Genomic DNA, 22,809 nt, shown 5'->3' with positions numbered 1-22,809 from the left:
AACGCTCACTGTTCTATTTTAAATACACTCTTTTTTTTAATTATTTTTTTGTTTAGTTCCAATTTCAAATATGTATACCAGCCACGAGTAGCAATTAATATTGTAGGTCATGTGAAAGTTTTAATTTTATTTGGTCGTGACGAACCTTCTTGCTTATCGGCCCTGAAAATCACCACAGAATTGTTTGTCAAATCGTCGAAAAGAATAATTTTTTTGATAGAACCCAGAAGACGAAAAATATCTACTAAATTTGGACTTTCGTAACCTACAAGAAACTGGTAGTACATGCATCGATTGATATTGATTGAGGGGACAAATTAAAAACAGGATTTTTGCATGAATTTTAAGAAATTCCGCCGAATTAAACATAGTATTTAATATGAACGAAATTTATTTACTTCACGTCATATTTTGCTGTGGTAAAGGAATAATGTCGCTCTTGTGTAAGTACTCCATTTGCAGAGCACTGAAATAAGATTTTTATGAACCAATTCAGTTCCATATTCTGAGTATTAAAATCTTATAAATAAAAGCCATGCTTTGCCTTAAAAAAATTTTTTGAAATGACATTTTTCATGTTACAGGTTGAGAGCAGAAAGCTGTACATTTGGTAGTTTTGTTTACAAATTCATATTTTCAAGTCAATATCTTTACCTGCACCTTAGAGCTTCTGCAAATGTTAAAATATTTATCCGATAAGTTATTTTATTTACAAGTAAGAGTACATCTTATCTTGAAAGCATGAAAATCTCGTTACTTTACGGCAAAAAAAAATTAATTTTGAATCCAAAATCTGAAATCTCGTACTTAAAAATCTTCCTGAAATGGAATCATTTTTCTGAAGTTTAGCGAAATAAATCTGAGTTAACTTGTAACATTCACGTTCCAAATGGAAAAGTTTTTCACTCTTTTTTTATTTTTTAAGCATTTAAATGTCTGGTAAATAAAGCAAGTCTAAGTTCTGCTTTACATTTCTAAAAGTATATTGCTCTGTCGACGTCTTTCAGTTTAAAAATAATATAATATTGATAAGATTTCTTGGTTAGTTTACTCTTAACTAACCGCCATAATTTCGTTTACAGTATGCATTTTGAGAATAACTGCAATAAGCTATCATTTAGAACGTTTCTTGTTTGACGCTAATGTTGTGCGACGGTAGACATTTGGTACGTTACTAAACATGTTCAACTCTATCTCTGTACCAAAATTCAGCTGTGGATAAATTTTCAATAAATTTAAAACCATGGTTCCATTAGAGCGAATGTCACCCTAATCCCGGACGACTGTAGTACATACTACTACGTTCAGACTGCTATAGAAATACATTCGATAACGCTACACTTAACAAACATAACATCTAAAGCTTAAAGAATATTGAAACTAATTTTTATTTTGGGGTTGTTCATGTCTATAGAAATTGTAGTTTGCTTTACGGCTAAAATCAGTCTGTAAATACTTAATACAAACTAATCTTAACATTTTATTGTATAATAGTTTATAATAATGTATTTTATTAAAATATTATTTTAATTTGTAATTAAAAAGGTAATTTATTTTTACAATGACGAGGTATCGACCACGTTAAACATTCGCCCTTTAACTTTACAAGGGCACTCTACCGCCTGTATTACTGAGCCTGATGGGACTTTAAAAGGAGAACATGTAGCCTATATCATCATTGTATTGTCAGTTTCCTTACTATTTTTAATTTTGTGATTACTTCACTATGGATATTTTAGTTTACCAAATATATTCCAATGTAGTTTCACTTTCATGAAGTTTCATTTGACACACCAATACGTTTGGTATTTCCCCTTATATTTACGAAAGTTACTATATACGGGTTTATGTTGCCACACGTCAGTACGCCATCTTGAAGACTTCGGAACCGTGGTTATACAAATCCGTTAATTCGAATTCCATTCCATTCACGAAATTACACTTACCAAATGCCATATACCGAAAGCTAAGATGTTAACACGACCAAAAAAAAGCAAATTGGTTGGGGAAAGGGGAGTAAAGCGTGGTGACTTGTACATGTTCTTGTTTACAATGAGGTAATATCGAAAAATGATGATTAAATATTCTGCTTTAGGCTGCTTCAAATAATGCAATCGTGACAAAATTACACGACTCATAACTTATAATTTTTGCAATGATATGTTTTATAATCAAATCACGATTACTCTATACAAACTGAAACACTTTATCCCAAAATTTATTTCATTGCTGAGAAATATAACCTTTAGTTCAACCCCAAGTTCATAATAAGACTTAATTGTTGTCTTTCAAGTGCGAAATTCACGTGGCACAACACAAAATAAATATCAATAACTAAAGTATTCATAATTTTTTACAAATTTAATGCACAGTACATAAGATATCAGATAAAATCTTCGTTATTAAAAAAATACTTTTTTTTTTTCAAGAAATGTTAATTTTTTTTTGTTTCAGCAAACGAACAGTAAACAAATAGTTGATTATGTGATATTTTCTGTTGCTATATTTTGTGAGGACATTCCAAGCAAAAATTGAAATAATAGCTAGCAAAAGTGTTACCACTACTGAAAAGTATAAAACATATTTTTGTATCGATTGCGTGGATTAATAAAATTTTGGAAATTGTACTGTATAAAAAAATTGTATGGTTTACGCTGAATTATTTTTATGACAAATTTCCTAACAAAACGCTATTAGTATTCCAACCAAATATTTTTGTTAAAATGTTGTATGATTGTAGTTGCAATGTCGGCCATATTAAACTTTCAAGAAATGTCGTTTTCGGGACCGCAAATAATCAATACTTGCTTTAAATGTTTCTAAGTGGATACAATGTTGCATTTTAAGGAATGTTGCTGTACAACATCGATGTAACGTTGCATACGACGGACGTTTTGACATCGAGAGAGCTTCATAACAGTTGTTTATCAATATCTTAAATCTCTGTAATTTCTTTAACGACTGCTTTGAAATTGTAATACAGCGTGGCGTTCTAATAAACGCATGTTTTTGTATATACCTACGTGACATCTGTGACAGGTTAAAAGATATAAAGATTGGTAAAAACATATGTTTTCAATAGTTTCAATGCTAATGAGAGACATATAGATATTGGTAGAGACCGGAAAAATTCGCGGATTCCTTTCGAGACAGGCTGGAATCCAAACTCATTTAGCTTAATGCTGCGTCAGTGATTGGACCGCAATTTAGGTACCTGAAGGACTCTGAGCCAATGGCAAACACTCAACAAAAGAAGTAACGAATCATAAGAATCGCATTAAACAGGTGTCCCGAGTCGGTAGCCAATGACCAGGTGATAAGTTGCCCGAGTACATAGAGAATCGTGGAGTCTATCCTAGTGGTCATTGAAACCACGAATTTTTCCAGTCCCTAGATATTGGCGTATAGAGGAGAGGGATATAGAGGTAGATATAGATGCATAGATATACATATAGAGAGAGGATAGAGATGCAGAGAGATAGAGAGAGATGAGATATACAAAAAGAGATAGAGAGACATTGCAACGCATGCCGGGCGTTAGCTATTCTAAAACATAGATGGAACCAGGGGCGTAGGAACCGGGGGGGACAGGGGGGACGTGTCCCCCTGCATTTTTTGGGTGGAGGGGACTGTCCCCCCCCCCCAACTTTCTAGACCGTCATATTTTTATTTTATAATATTATTCTGCCCAACTTTATTTGTAATTTCTTCACTCTCAAATTTTATCTTAAGGAAACAATAATAATTTTAACATCGATGTATCCAATGGTTAGATACAAAAACTGCTTAAAAAGCGCTATTTTGCACTTTTAAAATCAAAATTTTCCGTTGGAGGACCCCAGGACCCCCCGTCTTAGTAGGAGGGGAATGGGTTTACATGACATCAAAAGCATTATTTGTCCCCCCCCCCCCCCAACTTTATGAACACAGCTACGCCAATGGATGACACGTTGCCACAACGTTGTGACAGTGTGTTCGCGTCGCGCGTGTTGCAGGGCCATCAGTACGCGTCGCCAGCTATGCCCTACGCGTGGGATCACCGGCCCAAGGATCTCCGGCTGGCGACCACCAACACTGCGGCGCTCGTCGACCAGACGGCCGCAGTGCTGCCGACCGCGCCCGCGGCGGCGGCTGCAGCTGCGGCGGCGGCAGCTGCAGCTGCGGCGGCGGCGGCCGAGTTCGAGCTGAACGGCACGGCCATCAAGGAGCGGCTGATGGCGAACAGACTGCCCGAGAGCTGCGTATGATGCGAGTGCGGGCCGCCAGCCAAGATGTACTACGTGTGAGAGCGCCGCCATCTTGTGGTTCGTTTCTCCCTCTACCCCCTCCCCTATTCTTCCCGCTAGACCTCTCACAAACGCGCGGGAAGCGAGGCGCGCCCGAGTGCAGCCAACTGTGCGGGAACGAAAACAGACAGCAAGGCGGGATTGTTTATCGGAGGTATGTGAACCCGAAATGGGGGGAAAAAGCTTTTGTCAACAGGCGCGGAGTCGATGTTCCGCGACTTCGTTCAGACAGCTGGAAAGTGACGATTGTATTTCTCGTGCTTATACGGTCAACATAAAAAAAAAATAACATGTCAAAACACTTTTTCCGCTGCTTTTTTGATCAGGAATCACGTGACGCTTTCGTTCAGACGAAATTTGAAATTTGTCAAGAAAGCTACGCACGCGTCAACCAGAACCTAAAGTCCTACAGTCTATTAAACTCGCTCATTTTTAGTTCACAGATAATAAACTTAAATATTTTGACGCGCTATAATAGCCAAAAAAAAACTTAATTGGCCTACTTTCAGAAAGCAGAAGACATTATCTTGCCACTGGCGATGATAAGAGACGCTAATCATAATGTGGGAGACCATAAACTGTGTGTAACGGTGTGATATTTTTGTATTTGTTAAGTAGTAAAAGTATCTTTTCGGGAAGAAAATAAGAAATTGAACCGACGCAAACAGTAGCTAATGAAGTTTTTGCTTCCATAAATATCAAACATTCAGATTGTCATATCTCATAGAACTATCTTTGTGCAGTAAAATCTGTTAAATCATTTTGAGATCAGTGGAAGTTTCGAAATATCAATTCTGTACATATCTATCACCAAGAATATACAAACTATCCATTTCTACTCGTTTTGGTAAATTAATTTAGCACAACATATTACTTCTGAACGAATGACTGAAATTATGTATTGGGTGACCTACTTAATGAAGGTAACTGGATTAAAGTGTAGGGGCTTTTAAAATGTGAAAATTTTAAGTTTTCTGCAGAAGGAAAAAAAAATCAGGGTGTATGAATACAGACCATAATTTCTGTACAGTATTTTGAAAATTTCTACAAGGAACAGAATATAGTGAGAGCTGTTATAGATACTTCGTATGTGGTCATGCTTAGACTTTTATAATATTTTGGGTGGATAGTGAAAACTGTGTGTAACTGTTATTTCAGTGTCAATTTTTGTGCTAAATTCATGTGGATATTCCCAGACATTTGTGTTCGTAAGTGCTTGGGGTGTGAAACCCTTTGGGTTTATTTATATATAGTATTATTCCTCCACAAATGCAAAATTTGCTGTAAAGCATGATAACCACTTAATTCTTTAAAGTCTTCCTTTTGAAATCAACCTTCATCAACATATTGTAAATAAAACATTAAGATGCTTTTCTCGAAATACAGCATGTGTTATAAGAAATGTTTTGTATTGTGTAAAAGGATATTGGATCGTGTGCTGAATAGTTTCCGAAATATATTTGTGTAATTAAAAAGTGAAATTGAGTACAGCTGTAAAAGTGGCCCGAGTCTAAAAATTTTTGTGTTGCTCAAGAAATTAATGGCTCAAACTGATGACTTACGAGGGAATTGAGCTGTACGTCAAAAACTCCCTTTAAGAGGTGAAACTTGGAACTGTACACTAACATTTAATTTGCGTCCAGTCAAAGTGTGATAACCATATGTATCTGAGGTGGGCACTTGACATGAAAGAAACTTATATGTTGTATTAAGTTTTGTTTGTATGTGAAAAGTGTTAAAATGTTGTGGAAGACTAATACAGACATGAATATTTGAAAACATGTTTTTTTTACTATGCATCATAATTATTTAACAAATTACACGAAATACCATCCAGCCTTACTTTTAAAAAAAGTAATTTTACCAACGTGCACTTCAATATAATTAATTAAAAGTATTTAATATAATATTATAATAAAATGAAATTAAATGTTGAGAATTTTTTAATAGTTCTTTAAACTATAAAATAGTCCTTTGAATATTTTTTATGTGCATGGGATTTACCAAGAAGATTTTTTCATCTAACCATTATATATATATTTTATTCACAGATTCCTGAAGTATTAATACTCATTCAAAATGTTTATTGTGGAACTACTCACTATCATAATTAAAAGAGTTTTGCTATCTTTGCTTAGATATTTTATGCTTTCAGCATATTTTATAAATAACCGGCCATTTTCGCGTTGAATGTCAATAATTTTATCATACGTAACTTAATCGGCTTGCAATTCTTCAGACATTATATTCCAAACTTCAAATTTCAAATTTCAATCATACTATCTTCATAAAATGTGTTTTTTAAACATATATTGTAAAATATTTGGCATATTTTAAAAATTATTTGGTTTCAAAACCAAATAATTATTTATTCCGTTACGTTACAACATTTTTGAACCGTGTGCCATTATTTTTTACTTGACGTTGGGTTTATTTTCTTATTAAAAGTGTTTAAACTACAGGAATTGAAGTTTAAAACATTAAAGTATATTTCTTTTCAACTAAGAATTTTTTCATCCATACTTTATTGTAACATCAACCCACCTTAATTTTCACTGAAATATATTTTTCTTTAAACGTCAGTAAGAAAAGATAGAGATATTTGTAAGGTTTTTGCTTGATGTCAAGAAACATTCTTCCTTTAATAATGTTTTCAAATATATATTACTTTACTCTCTTTGTGACCACATTAACTTTAACATGTCACTGCGATGTGTGGTGTCTTAGGCCTACAATTTTACGCCCAATAGTGACCTATAGTGCAATAAAGTTAAATATAAGATATTTTTAAAGGTTTAATTTTCACATTTTTCCTATTCTTATAGACAAAGATTTAACTTATATTTAAATAATAAACATTTTCTTAATCTGGTAGAGTTGTTTAATTACAGTTTGCAATTTCCTAGTAGTTTTATGAAGGGACCTTACTTTGAAACGGTCTTCCTCTTTCTGTTAAGTTACGCACCTGTCTTGAACTCCTGGGAGAGTGACCTCACAGCTAGCGGACGGTGCGACGGTAGCGTCGCTATGCGGGCGGTGTTGCTAAGTGAGCGTCACTCGGTCGGCAGGCGTATAGAAGGTCGTGCTTGCCCTGCGAACAGCACTTCAGACCAAGCCTTATGGGAAACTTGTGCTCTTCTTTATCCAAAATTAAAATAAAAGCTGTAATCTTTTTTTTGAACACACTTAGAAAGCGGTCTCTCTAGAAAATTTCGAAACACCAAAATGTAAAATTTAACACAACTCACCTTGAAACGAAATAAGAGAAAGATCACAGTCTAACTGAGATTTACTAAAGTTTACCCCCATCCAAACATAAAAAATAATCTGTTACTTTGCCCAAAGGCCGGAAAACGCACCGGGGGTTAAAATATTTCTACCGTGAAAGGGGTTACTACGTACTACTTGAAGTTTAAGGGTGTATGACCCGTTCCAGGTCATAATTTTAGATTTATATTAATCACTGATCAACTTTTAGACATTTTCAATCGTTTAACTTTCACGAAATGAAAAATATATATAGTTGCATACTTTTTGCATGATTAGCTGCCAAAGTTACATTTTTGACCTTTTTGGGTTGTACAAATAAGGAGAATTTAATTTATTGCAGAACTGAAACTTTTTAGGATTAACTGCAATGCCACTGGCTACTTCAAGAAACGGTTTCATTTCTATCACAAAAACTCATTTCATGTTTCTTGGCTGTCAAGATCATACAAATTTTGAGAATTTTGAAATGTCGGGTAAAATTAATTAATATTTTCTGAATGAAATGCAAACCATTTCTTGAAGTAGCCAGTGGCATAGCAGTTAATCCTAAAAAGTTTCAGTTCTGCAATAAATTAAATTCTCCTTATTTGTACAACCCAAAAAGGTCAAAAATGTAACTTTGGCAGCTAATTATGCAAAAAGTATGCAACTATATACATATATTTTTCATTTCGTGAAAGTTAAACGATTGAAAATGTCTAAAAGTTGATCAGTGATTAATATAAATCTAAAATCATGACCTGGAACGGGACATACGCCCTTAAGCTATTAACATATCTTATGTACGCGATATTACACAAGTTTTTTAATTTTATTTTATTTTTTTCAGTTTCCGGCGTGAAAAACCACCCTCGTCACTAAGATTGTTTTTCGTACTTAATTTATTGTTAAAGCGTAACATAATAGAAATCATTTTTTTAGCGTTGCCATTGACAAAAAGAAATGTATAGCGAGCACGAAGACAAAATCGTTCCAGCGTGTACCTTAAATATTATTTAAAAAAAAAAAACGAAACAAAGAGGACACGTTCCGTATACGAAACAATAAAATCGGAGTTACAAAAGTCAGAAAGCTGGAAAAGGGTTTGGAAGAGAGGGGGAGGAGGAGGGTTAGTGGTGCTGCTAGAAGAAAAGTTTTATTTCATCGTGTTTCGAAGCCAGATTAATTTCTGCCTTCCGTAACCAGCCATGTATGTATGCGGGTGAGTGGAGGGGGGGATCGGAAAGGAGGGAGGTGGAAGCCATTATTCGTGTCCGCCACACGGGCGCCAATTCGCGCGAAAATGTGGGCGTGAAAAGGGGAATGTCGGTTTTTAGGAGTGGGGGGGGGGGGGGGGGTGCGAATCTTTCCGTGCCCGTGAGCCTGGACAGATATCCGCTTAGAAATCAATTACATCAGGTTCGCTTCACGCCTATTCTTTTTTTTTTTTTTTTGCAGTTCTACTCCCATCTCTTACTCTATGATTTGCCGTCTCACTCGTTTAAAAACCCCGCGGATATCTCCGTCTCTCTCCAACCAGCACGGTGCCGTCTCTCTCTCTCTCTCTCTCTTTCTCTCCTGCCGTGGAGGGAGGGGTGGTATGGTCATCGTCGCCGGACCGGGTGGTGGGGATGAAGCGCCAAGAAGAGGGGGTTGGAGAGAGGGGAAGGAGGGGAAATGCAGCGTTGCCCGCAGGACGCCTGGTTATTTATTGGCCGTAAATAAAACGCGCGCAGAGTCCGGCCGCACTGACTGCTTCGCCCGCCGCCAGAGGCGCTGCTGTCGCTCGGGCAGACCGCGCGCGAAATGCCGACGGCCGAGGGAATTGCTTTCCGCGGACCGATGCGAAGTGGACGGACGCAGCTTACAAAATAAAAAAGAAATAAAAAGATTTTTCCTAAAGTGTTTAATTTTTTAAGGTGTCCTGCCTACCTTTTAGATTCAGACATTTTTCTGAGATAGGGTTTTAAATAAAATAAAAACTTTAGCACAACATTAACTTAATTTAACAACATCGCTTGCAAAGAAACACCACATTGTGAACTGAAAAGAAAAGAAAAGTATTTAAAAAAAAAAGAATTGAAAATTAACGTATGTACCTCTTAGTCGAATAAGCCTAGGTCCACCTGCAAGTATAGCGATTTTTGTTTTATAAAACATAACTTGTGTCTTAAAACCTTAATTTTGTATCGAATCATTACCTCATTCTAAGCTTCAAATATTTTCTAAACCATTAAGCGATAATTATTACGGAATTATTTAAGATGGACTATCAGAAGTCCCGTTACAATGTTACTTATCTGTGCCAACTGAAAAAAGTAAACAAATTTGTAACAAATCAATCATAATTTACTTTCAACTGGTAATGCGTGTATAGAGATTTCGAAATACCCAGTATAATTTTACAAAAAAATAAATCTTTTGGTACTGCCAGTGATATATCACATCTAACAACGGTAATGGGCAAATTCACATGTAGGCTACTCATGTTGCAAATTCACTAACAGTACGAAACGCGGACACGAAATTTTACGTAGAATTATTAAAAATAATTCCGACCCTATTTGTTAAAATTCACTGAACAGTTAATACTGTAAATATTTCCCTTGTCTTTGTGAACTTAGGTTCATGCCATCCGCCACAGATGTCAGCACCGTGATTGTTACAAATTTTCGTTTCTTTACTTCCGTCGCATTCAAGAAATTACTCCAAAAAAATGTCGAATACAGAGAGTTCAGATGCTGCACATCAAAACCAGATTTTTTTTACTCTGTTGTAAAGTTACCCAGTACTTACTTAGGCAAATTCAAAACACCTTAAAATACAAATTTGTTTCTTTGTTTTTGCGTAAAAATTAAAATCTTTTACCTTTCATAAACATAGTCCAATTTTTGTTTTGATTGAACTTAGTAAATATTACATAAATAACGCGTTAAAATATTTTACACTGAGAGTACTTTTTGGTGCGATTTTGTGTTCAGGTAGGCAACAGATAAGCCTATTATAAATCTCTAAGTCTCGATGAAATGTATATCATTGTGCCCAATGCTTTTCACTTACGAAAAATGGTTATGGAAATTTCGTTCTGTTTGTGTGTTTAAATTTTACCTAAAATTTCGGAACAGGAGCTACTACACAAATATTACACCTTGAAGGGTGTCGGGTTCGATTCCTACTGAGAAACCTCCAGTTCAGCGCCCAATCACACAATTAAACACACGCAGTTTCCTCTATGCTGTAATATACTGATATGAGATACTTATAACTAGTTATCAGAGTTTCATACGTTTTTTTCAGGTAAATATTTATTTAATCATCCAAAACCAAAACACGTAATAATAATAATAATAATAAAGTAATCAAGACAAGGCCCAGAAGAGCCAAGTAGTAAATCATAAGTGCCCAGATTAAATTCAAATTTTTTTAACAAAAACAGTCAAACAAATTACATGATACCAAGTACGCAATCTTTAATAAGAATTAAAGTAACCAGACACGTGTTCATAGGGACCGTCTAAAAAACGTCATAATAAACAACAGTGGCATACACTAAATATTAATTTACAGCTACAATATTACCATGCGCCTAAGGAACATTATAACGTAAAAAGCCACAATGCCCCTTAATAGATAACACGAAAATACCAAAAAACGACACAAAATGACTATACGGACGTCAAATCCCAGGGCAAAAACAGTTTACAAACGACTATAATTCTGACTAGATAACAGGTAATGCAAGCCCCGCGAAACGAAGTCTAACATGGCAGGTGGTGCAGTCGAATGGCCAAACTGTACACACTTCACACAAACATGTCACAATTGATGAGGCTAAGTTCTCTCACAGAGAAACAGGAAGGGCAAGAAACCAGAACGCAGGAAAATACGTGGCGACAATTTGAAATAAATTCCAAGCCAAAGAAAAAAAATCGCTAAAGACAATCATCATGCCTGCGAACATGACCCGCCTCGACGAGACATGGCATGCTAAAAAAAAAGGGGGGGGGTTGTCAGTAAAGTCGGTTTACGGACGATAATTTTTACGTGATAGCGTGAGTTGGAGAGAGATAGATGCGTCACAAGCCGAACGCTTAGGCCGATCGTGCCTCTCTATCGCTTGCACACTCGGCTCAGGCGGAACGTGACAATGAGTCATGCTTTTTCGTGCGTGCAGCCGGCGTTCAACGATTTATAAGACGTTATTACGTCAAAAAAAGGGGGGGGGTGAGTATTACGATGCAGCACAACAACAAATTAAGCTCAATGTAAAAAAAAAGTTTATCCAAAATATGAATTTAAATGGTGTCGGTCTAAAACAATAATTTAGAATAAGGGGGAATAATTGAAAATTTGGATACGTTACGAGACAGAGCCTCCGTCTGTCACCAAATCAACTCACAGAAAGTACTACTTAACGTGACACGTATCGCCGGTACTTCACGTCGCACCACCACCAAGTCCAAATACGCAATTCTACATTAAGGTGCGAAGCAATATCCTAATTTAGACACGGAACCCATTCCACTGATCGTATTTCATTGTGGCCTACATACTTACATCTTATTTTCTTTGCTTTTAAGGAGAATATAGTTGGTAGCACCACAGATTAAAATAAAGTGTATCAAAATACCAATGAAACAGCGTTGAAAACCAATTATTTTTAGCAACCACAGAAATAAATAATACGTTTGTGATCTTGTGGCAGAAAAGAAAAATATTGTATCAAACAACAAATATATTTATTAGTGCTTGATCTATTGTAAAGAAATAATTACGAAATTTTTAATGTAAAAATACCATTAATAGAGCGAAAAACAATTTCCCACTGTTAATTACAAGTAAATATGAAGTCGAATTTATAAACCTGATTCTTTTTTTTTTTTTTTGTTGTTGACAGAGATTCAATCATTAAACTCGTAGGTAAAGGTTTTTTTTATTTATATACATGTGATTATACTAAACATTTTTACTGGTTCTCTTTCCAAATATATTGTGAAAAAGTGTAAGTTTAATCCTTTATATTACAATCTGGGCTGTAGGCTTTTGTCACCAGAATAACTAAATACGTCTCGGCTTCCAAACATCCGTGTGATTGTCTGTGCCTCCGACATTTCGGCATGCTTTGGTGCCACCATCTTCAATATCTTTTGCCCTTTAAAAATTACCTTTTTGAAGCTTTCTTTGCTATTTTTTTTTTTTACTTTGAAGAGTGGTGCACCTATATAATTTCATATTCCTCAAGAATGAAGAAATATCTATAATTATTTCCATTCCGTAAATTACAATTAAAATGGCAACCGTTGGCTCTGAAAATTTTTAGTGGCAGTCACATTAAAACTGCTTCTAGAATAAAAAAAACACACACTTTAGACGTTAGGCCAAGACACACATAAAAATATTTCAGGCTAAAAAAAAGTGACTTCACCGTAGATTAAATATATAAGCTTGCAAAGACCAAAATTTATCAAAATTTCAAGCAAATTATGTTCATGATTTTGAAGTAAAAGCTTAAGTCACAAAGTCACAAAGTCACAAAGTGTGCAGTCGCACCCAAAAAAATCATACTGAAGGCACTGAATGACATTCAAGAATAATACAAGCAGTAGAAATATGTTGGTACAAAGGAAGTTTAGGGTTAGGTTATAATTAAATAAATGGTTATTCCTTACTGATGTTTTCGTTGGATTCTCTTTTAACGATAATGTCATCAATACAGAAATATGAAGGATTTTTTAAAATTTGAGATTTTTGAAATTTTAATACAATTCTCTAGTATTAGCCTTTAAAAACTCTTGTTTTGTTGACCGTTTTGTGACTTTAATTACTTCAACTTTATAACCGACACCAACTCAGTACTTCTATGATGTCAGGCTAACATATTCCGGGAGTAAATTTTTTTCCCAACTAAAATGGATTGAAGTCGGAGAAATCTCAAGACGAACACGTGGAGGCTTGGAAGTACCCGGAAGTTACCAGCTGCAGAAGAGATCATCCGGGAAGATGGGCGTGTGGGCGTGACGAAGAGTGGATAAGGGATTTGCGAGGCGAAAAAAAAAAGGAGGGAGAGGAAGAAACGCAGAAAATAAAAAAAGAAGAAGAAAAAATGGAACGAAGCCAGCGACAGCGGATGAAGGAAGAAGTGACGGCAGGGAATCGTTTGAATTATACATCCCGGGCGAAATATGGAGTTCAAATATCGAAATGTGCGCCTTATGTTCTGAATTTTTTTTTTATCTTCGCCCCTTTCGCGTTCTTGGAATATCTTCCCGGGCTTCTCTGCCTCACTCACTCGGGCTCCACGCCAATGCTCCCCCCCCCCCCCCCCTCAACTTCCCCAACGAGTTTTCTTATATCTCATTCAGAGCGGCTGTTACGGCCCACCCGTGGGCCCACATGTTATAAGGGAATATAATATGATTTCAAAAACTAATTTGTCAGCTTCGAAGATGGAGGTGGGTTGAGGAGGGGAGGGGGGGAGAGAAGGGTAGGGTAGAGATGGCAGCCGTGTCTCGGGCACAATTTCCAACTTTCCATTCCTTTAAGGCTCCAGCCTTACTGTACTTTCTTCTGCCACTTTCTCCTCCGTGGTGCGCGGCAGATATTTATTTTACTTACTTCCTTCCTTGTGTGCCGCTCTTATAAGTGGATATATTCACTCCCACGATATTCTGCTCGTCCACAGCTGGTTACGAGACGAATGAAAAAAAAAAGACATAAATTTTTTTTTCTATTTCCAAACGTTATGACATGTTATTTACTTTTAAAAAATAGTCAATAAGGCAGCTGCTTGTAAAATATTTAAGCTATGACTAAGAAATTGGAAAGCTTTTTTTTTTTATTTCTCGAGCGTTTATTTGATGCATTACAGTTAAAATTTTTAAAGTACGTTGTTTTAATTTTTTTTTAATGGGCACTGCATTCTGTGACCTACACAAGCAAAATGATTTCACCTATTTAAATACCGTTTAAAGTAATTCATATGCTTCTTTCAATCTTTACATCATTTAAAACATGTATTATAAGACAGGGTCAAAACAAAGATTTGAACTTCCGGTTTATTGGTGAACGTGTGTCCTCAAACATTCTGGAAATATATCTAGATGTAGCCTTAAGTGAAACGATACATTTTCTAGTCAGGAAATTTCTGTTGGTCAGGTGTGGCATGAAAAGTACGCAATTTCCAAGATATCGTCAAGATTTGTTTAGGTTTTGTTTTATTTCATCGTACACAAAATGATTTGCGGTATTTTTTTATAGTCTAAAAATATACTTTTTGATTTATTTCTCAACATTTGTTTTAGAGTGGTGAGGTTTCACACCTCATGTTGAATTTTTGACGTGACAACGTCTAATAAATCGATGAACGCCGGCTGCACGCACGAAAAAGTGTCCCGTTACGCACATTGTCCCGTTACACTGTGTCCCATTACGCTCATTGTACGCTTGCACCGCATCTATCGCTCTTCCACTCGATTAGAACTACCATTGATGTGACTTTTTCGAGGCACATTAAACTTGAAACACTCCCATTCGTTTCCTACTTTTCCTATCATCGTCCTATCCTTAACAGAATAACACAGATTGGAAGAAGTTAAATAGCACACATATATAAAATTTATAGTTTAAATAATATGTTCGTTAAAGTAATAAACATATTTGAATTAATGAGTGCAAATAAAAGTAAATTTATCAATTAAATTATAGATTTCATTTCACTCCTTCTTTGTATCCATACAAAATAGTGATAATTCAATAAAAATGATTCAATTTTATTCATAAAAGTATGCAATCATTTCATCAATGTTTTGTTATGATGTTGTCACGTTAAACTATCGTCCGTAAACCAACTTTATAGACAACCAATTATTTTTTTTTTAATTTTCTTGTCATTATTAATTCTTAAGGGCTATTTCTGTAAATCTAACACTATAACTCTATTGCAGTTGTTTTTATGGCACAATTATTTTCAACAGTTATTTACTAACAAAATTGTGATATGTTAGATGTAAAATGTCGTGGAAGTTTTAGTTGAAATTAAAATTATTATTACTTACGAAAATTGTTACAGTAATTATATCACTCTTAGTAAATATCTCTTTAAAATATTTGTTACAGAACGACACATATAGTATAGTGTTAAACTTACATAAATAGCCTTTAACTGAAGGTAATGACAAATAAATAAAAAATTAAAAATGACGTGTGTGACTCTACCTCAGGTTTTTATGATAATCCATTAAATGTTTAAAGAAATTCCTATCAACAAAACTTTAAGCTAAACGTTTTATGAAAGTAACACCTCAGAGGGTTTTTTTGGTGTGTAAGTACAGCTTAGAAAACAAGTACACTTGTCTTTCCAAGAGTTTATAAAACATATATCCTTATGTTTTTAATCAACATGTAAGGTACTTTTAATCTTTTACATATAATATTTTACTCAATTTTTTTAGAAAGTAAAAAAATAAAAATTCTGAAGATTTAAGCCTATGTAGATTTAACCATTTCCACGCTTAAAAATACTCTAAATTTTATTAGGTAGATCTCGAAGAAAGAATACCTATTGTAGCCGTTACCATGTTGTGACTTCCAGAAAAATTAAAGAAATCTTTTCGTTAGTATTAGATAGCTACAAATTATATAGTTGGGTGATTTACTAATAGGCCTATGATCTTGAAACACATTTTTATATATTTTAAATCACACGCAGTAAATATTCGTGCCATTCCCATAGTTAGATACGATATTTCATTTCACCCAAAGAATTTGCGAAGCTTATTGTATCGTTATTTAAATTTGTTTCTCGTTCAGAGGAATGGAATTTCGGCTGGAGTAGTCAGAAACTCGAGAATTTCTTTGAAGTCACAGTGTTCGATTATTCCCCTCGGCGAAGAGGAAATGTTCGCAACACGTCCCTTTCCTGTCGGTTGTGGAATGACAAAACGCCAAAGACCGAAATTAATCTGAGATTCTTTTAGCAAAGATTTTCTTTCTTTCCCCCCCCCCCTCTCCTTTTGCTCGCTTCTTTTTTCTTCGTACCTCTTGCCCCCTCCATGACAACCCTTTACGTTTCCCCGGACGGACTTAGTGAGCCTGCCCGGTTAGAGAGAACCGTGGAAACAGAAGTCATCCCCTGTCAGACAGCCGCGACAACATAAGTCTTCCTTATTCCCTCAGGGCCGACGCAACAGTAGCTACTACTGCAAGGCAACATCAAGACGAGGGAAGGTAATATTTCGGCCTTTATGGTGTCATCCGCAAAACGATATGACACCTCGTTATGACGTGAACGGTAAACTTAATCACTGAAATGCTCCCCACTGACATTCAACTTGACAGGATAATATTTGTCAGAAAATTTTCGCAAGGATTTCAAACTGTTTTTAAGTTCAACAGACAGTAAAAAAAAAATTAATAATGTGTTTTTTTTTTTTTCGATGACACTAGTTAACTGGTGTTCAATATAGTGGCGAGTCTAGCTGCACGAATATGGAACAGTGCCTATTTCTCATACATTCAGGTTTACATCTGTAAGGGTGTCTATGTATTTTTGTTTCAAACGAAACCTCACATTTGGGTAGACTGCTTTCTCTTAATAACGTTTGTAGGAATAGAACGAGCGAAATTATAAATAAATTAAGTTAACAGATTAAATTTTTTTTGGGTGCTATACAGCAAAAATAAAATAACAAATATTTAGGGCGTTATTTGTAATGAATTTAAGCGTGTTCTCAATAACGTGTATAAGCAGGAGACAATAAGAAGAAACTATAAAAAAATAATAAATGTAATCATAATTGATAAATATGAATAATTAAATTATTAAATTAATTCCTTGAACATTTTTTGCAATGAAAACCACAAATTCAAATGATTCAATTCAGTAAAATTAATAATGACGAAAATCAATAATTACTAACATTAATTTCATTACGGCTTAACCCAGTCACCATTTAAAATTTTCTTTGACTACTACAATAATTAAGAAACGGTTTGAATGGAAAAAAAACGTATTTGAAAGATGTTTCTATGATTCTCAGATATCTCAGAGATAAAATATTTCTTGTTTTGAAAGGTTTAAAATTAAATTTTGTTTTAGCTAACCGGCAGAACAAGGGGATATATGGTTTCAAGTGCTCTGAGTTCATGTCGATAACACGAAAATTTATGCTGGAGAAATCTGGACCCGAAGCCAAAATATAAAATATTATAGCAACACTTTGGATGACGCTTAGGAGCTGGAAGAATTAGAATATAGACGCATGTAACGATAGCTGTTGCCAGCTCGGATGGGGCAGGCAGGCAACGCACAAAAAAATTTTCTTTTTATGTGCATTTAGAAAATATTCCTTTGGAAACTAGATGCCAAGTAATAGTTTGTACTATTACAAGAAATATATTTTATTTTTGTACAACACATGGCAGGGCCGGAACTAGGAGATTCGTTAGGGGGGGCAAAGCTTAATTTGCCGCCCCCTCCTTACCAACATTATAAAATACCTTTTTTCATTAGAATCGGTGGGAAATGATACCATTCACTTATACATAATTGAGAACTTCTATTTATCAAGTACACTAATTGGAAAACTAAAACAATTACATTTTTTTATTATAATGAAACAGACTGTTATCAAACTATTGTTTATGGTTTGCACAACAGTGAAAATAATGTCTTGCCAATAGGTTTATTAAGTACTAAAATTACATAAGGAACATGTGATTATGAATTAAGTATAATATTGTATTGATAACCATACAAAGAAATTCAATTCAAAATTTAATTTTTCGAGCATGATTAGCTGTAAATAATATCATCAAAATTGATCAAAGCAGCTCGTTTGTGTTCAACAGATATAATACTTAGATTTGTTAATCTCTGCTGGCCCATCGTGCTTCTCAAATAGCTTTTAATAATTTTAAGTTTACTAAAACTTCTTTTAACGCAATTGTAACTGGAAGGGTGAGAAACATTCTCAGAGCAGTAGTAATGTTAGGATATGGCTCCTCCAGTTTATTTTTGTATATAAGGCTCAACATTTTTGATGCTGTAGCATCTTTTAATTCATAGTCTACTGTTAATGCATGGTGCTTAAAACTTTCAATTTAAAATACGAATTCTTTTTTGTTAAAATCGGCACTGTGTTTCCTAATTCTGCTGCTTTTAATTTAAATCTTCTACTTCCATTTTATGAATTTGAACACCACTTAAAAATCCAAACGTTTGTTAATGTTTTCCAAAGCCTTAAACTTGTTACTCAGTTCCATAATTAATCTGTCAATAACTTCCAACATTACTTGATGTAAGTTTTTTTGACATACGCCATTGCTAAGCACTTTTTCTGTAGAAGAAAACTAAAAACTAAAATAAATAAATAAGTAAAAATAACCAAAAGACAAAAAGCACAAATTAAGCAAAAAATTTCTGTTGTCAACAGGATATAAACACCACAAAATATTCCGTAACAGGAATATGGTCAACAAACAAATAAAAACAAAGAAAAATGTACTAAGAGAACCAAAAAACCCCACAAATGATGACGACACAAAAATATTGAACCCAAAAAAATTCAGCACAATGGTTGATACGAGACAAAAACACGACAAAACGAAAAGACGAAACAAACACAATAGTTTTTCCAAAACAGAAACAAGCGACGTTTCGGGAACTGCTATCTGCTCCCGTCCTCAGGCAGAGACGCACATGGTACGAAAACACAGGAGCGACTGAGTAGGGGCTGGAAAAATGAGGGTATTTATCAGAGAAAGGGCTACATCTTGCTCAGCCAAGTGATCACCCGCGCAACGGGTCCTTGAGATACCAGCTCTCATCGCAGTGGTTTTACTCACTCCAGACCACGAATTATGGTAATACTTGTTTCTTAGAGTGAAGAAACGCATTTGAAGTACGAATATATTTACAAATTATGCATAATCAAGTTAAATAGAATTTCTTAATTTCTTGGCTAACTTATTGGTTGCGATATGTACACTTTCAAAACTTTTTTAATGACTAGTTTCAACTTGTTTTAGTGAACCACTTTTCATATTTTGCCGCCCCCTGATATTTGCCGTCCGGGGCACATGCCCCCCCATGCCCCCCTCCCCCCCCCCCCCCCCGTTAGTTCCGGCCCTGACACATGGCTATGGTTTATTTTGGCATATAATAAATACCTTTATTCGATATAATATTGAGTATTTATTATGAAGATTGTGCGCATTTTTATTCATGTTTCATGAATTTTTTTAACATGTAAAATAAAATCGAAAATTCAACTATTTTATTTTATTTTATTATGCTTATTTATGCGCGCAGTTAATACTGAAAAGCTATTCAGAGAACGGTTGACAAATAATTTTAAATATTGGAGGTACTGGGACAACACAAAACTAAAATTTCCGGGAAAGAATAACCCAAACCCAGTATCACTGCGAATAGTATTTAATTATATATATATATATATATATATATATATATATATATCTTATATATAAAATTCTCGTGTCACAGTTTTCGTTGCCATACTCCTCCAAAACGGCTCGACCGATTTTGATGAAATTTTTTGTGCTTATCCGGTATCTATGAGAATCGGCCAACATCTATTTTTCATCCCCCTAAATGTTAGGGGTAGTCCACCCCTAACATTTTTTTTTTTTAATTTTTGGACAAAAGTTTTTATTTTATTTTTTTTTATAATGTGGCATTAGAAAATACATACAACCCTAAATTTTCACCCTTCTATCATCAACCCTTAATTTTTAATATATTTTTATATTTTTCAACCCCGGTCGATAGCTGATCAATTAACACTTGATCAACCTTCCCCGCCTACAGCGAGCTCATTACCTGGATTAACACATAGACCACATATTAATATGAAATGCCATCCCTAAGGGAGTGAAAAAGTGATAATTTCATTTTATAACAAAAAAAATCATAGGTCATAGACATACAAATAGTGAGTGAGTGTCATTTCTTTATGTCTGCCACACGATCATACACATAGTAAGGTCTGGCAAATTCACATTTTTCTCCTTGGTGAGACCAGCCCGCTTAGTGGAGCTCGCAGCAGCTAGCAAAATAAAGGCGCTCATAACAGTTTTGTTCTTAACTTCGTCAATAGATAGAGTTGCCTTGAATTTTAAATGCACCATCGTTTGATGCGTTTGTCATTCATGTCTTTAATTTTCGTTTGTTTGTGCCGTATATGTTCCTATACCATTCATTCAATTGCGATGCAATTTTGGTGAGTTGTTATGCGCATGCCCGTGAAGGTTTCTCAGACGGTATAACTATTTTGCAATAGTTGGAGCACAAATCGTTTCAAAAAAATGTGTTTATTTCATATTATATAACGGCACTTCGTCTGTTTTTGTTGTATAAGTGCACATGCATGACACAATTTATTTAAATATAAAAGAGAGTCAGAGATAGAGTGATATATATACAGAGTGAGAATGAGAGAGACAGAGAGATAAGTTGAGATAGAGCGAGGTATAGAGAATGAAATGGGTTAGATAAATAGATATATAGATGCATAGCGCTATATAGAGATTTATATTTAGAAGAGATAGAGATAGTGGGAGGTAATTATATATGTACATATGTAGATATAAAGAGATAAATAGAGATAGAGAGATACATATATAGATGTAAATAGAGATAAATATATATTTAGAGATATGAATGGATGATTTGTTTATGTGTAACTACTTTAAACATATTACAAAACAAAACTGAATGAGGGATTGTAATGCATGCTGAGCATTAGCTTGATAATGGAATCATTTCAATATTAGTAATCTCTTATTTTTCAGCTTTTTTCTATAGTGCTTTATAAAGTCTAGATTGCATACAGACCACCAATTTTTCGATATATACAGATAAATAACTATACACTGGCAGAACGTCTGTCGGGATCTGAAAGTGATATAAATTATTTTGCACAATTGACATTCAAATTAAGAAGACAATAAAAGTTACTAACTACATCTGATTTATAAAAAGGTCCCCTTCACCCTGTGTTCAGCCCGGGCAGCGCTGGGTACTGCAGCTAGGAATTCCCTAGAAATAATGTGTATGGCAAAACAACGTTTGCCGGGTCAGCTAGTCTTATATATAAAATTCTCGTGTCACAGTTTTCGTTGCCATACTCCTCCGAAACGGCTTGACCGATTTGGATGAAATTTTGTATGCATATTCAGTAGGTCTGAGAATCGGCTACTATCTATTTTTCATACCCCTAAGTGATAAGGGTTGTCCACCCCTAACATTTTTTTTTAATTTTTGGACAAAATGTTTTATTTAATTTTTTTATAATGTGGCATTAAAAAATACATACAACCCTAGATTTTCACCCTTCTATCACCAACCCCTAATTTTTAACAGAATTTTATTTTTTTCAACCCCGGTAGATAGCTTATCAATTAACACTTGATCAACCTTACCCGCCTACAGCGAGCTCATAACCTGGATTAACAAATAGACCACATATTAATATGAAATTCCATCCTTAAGGGAGTGAATAAGTGTTAATTTCATTTTATAACAGAAAAAATCATAGGTCATAGACATACAAATAGTGAGTGTCATTTCTTTATGTCTGCCACACGATCATACACATAGTAAGGTCTGGCAAATTCATATTTTTCTCCTTGGTGAGACCAGCCCGCTTAGTGGGCTCGCAGCGGCTAGCAAAATAAAGGCGCTCATAACAGTTTTGTTCTTAACTTGGTCAATAGATAGAGTTAGTTGCATTTAATTTTAAACGCACCATCGTTTGATGCGTTTGTCATGTCTTTAATTTTGGTTTTTGTGCCGTATGCGTTCCTATACCATTCATCCTATTGCGATGAAATTTTGGTGAGCTGTTATGCGCATGCCCGTGAAGGTTTCCAGATGGTATAACTATTTTGCAATAGTTGGAGCACAAATCGTTTCAAAAAAATGTGTTTATTTCATATTATATAGCGGCACTTAGTCTGTTTTTGTTGTGTAAGTGCGCACGCATGACACAATTTATTTAAATATAAAAGAGAGACAGAGATAGAGTGATATATATAAAGTGTGATAGATACGGAGAGATAAGTTGAGATAGAGCGAGGTATAGAGAATAAAGATAAAGAGATATACCTATAGATGTATAGAGCTATAGAGACTTATATATAGAAGATATAGAGATAGTGGGAATTATATATGTAGATATAAAGAGATAAATTGAGATAGAGAGATGCATAGATGTATATAGAAATAAATATATAGAGAGAGATTGATAGATGA

General features: G+C 34.8%; 1 protein-coding gene across 1 annotated transcript in view; it reads left to right on the top strand.

Annotated features, from left to right (window-relative positions):
* The window catches only part of LOC134536306 (nephrin-like), a 414,417-nt gene extending 408,374 nt beyond the window's left edge, over positions 1-6,043 (top strand). Inside the window, exon 13 of the mRNA XM_063376058.1 lies at positions 3,996-6,043. Coding sequence (XP_063232128.1) covers positions 3,996-4,247 — 252 coding nt within the window. The 3' untranslated portion in view covers positions 4,248-6,043. The remainder of the gene's footprint in view (positions 1-3,995) is intronic.
* Positions 6,044-22,809: the final 16,766 nt, after the last annotated feature.

This window comes from Bacillus rossius, chromosome 10 (assembly GCF_032445375.1).
Source record: "Bacillus rossius redtenbacheri isolate Brsri chromosome 10, Brsri_v3, whole genome shotgun sequence".
In the NCBI taxonomy this organism is placed as follows: Eukaryota; Metazoa; Arthropoda; class Insecta; order Phasmatodea; family Bacillidae; genus Bacillus; species Bacillus rossius.
Note: the sequence above shows the minus strand (reverse complement) of the source record. Positions and strands in the feature narration are given on the sequence as shown.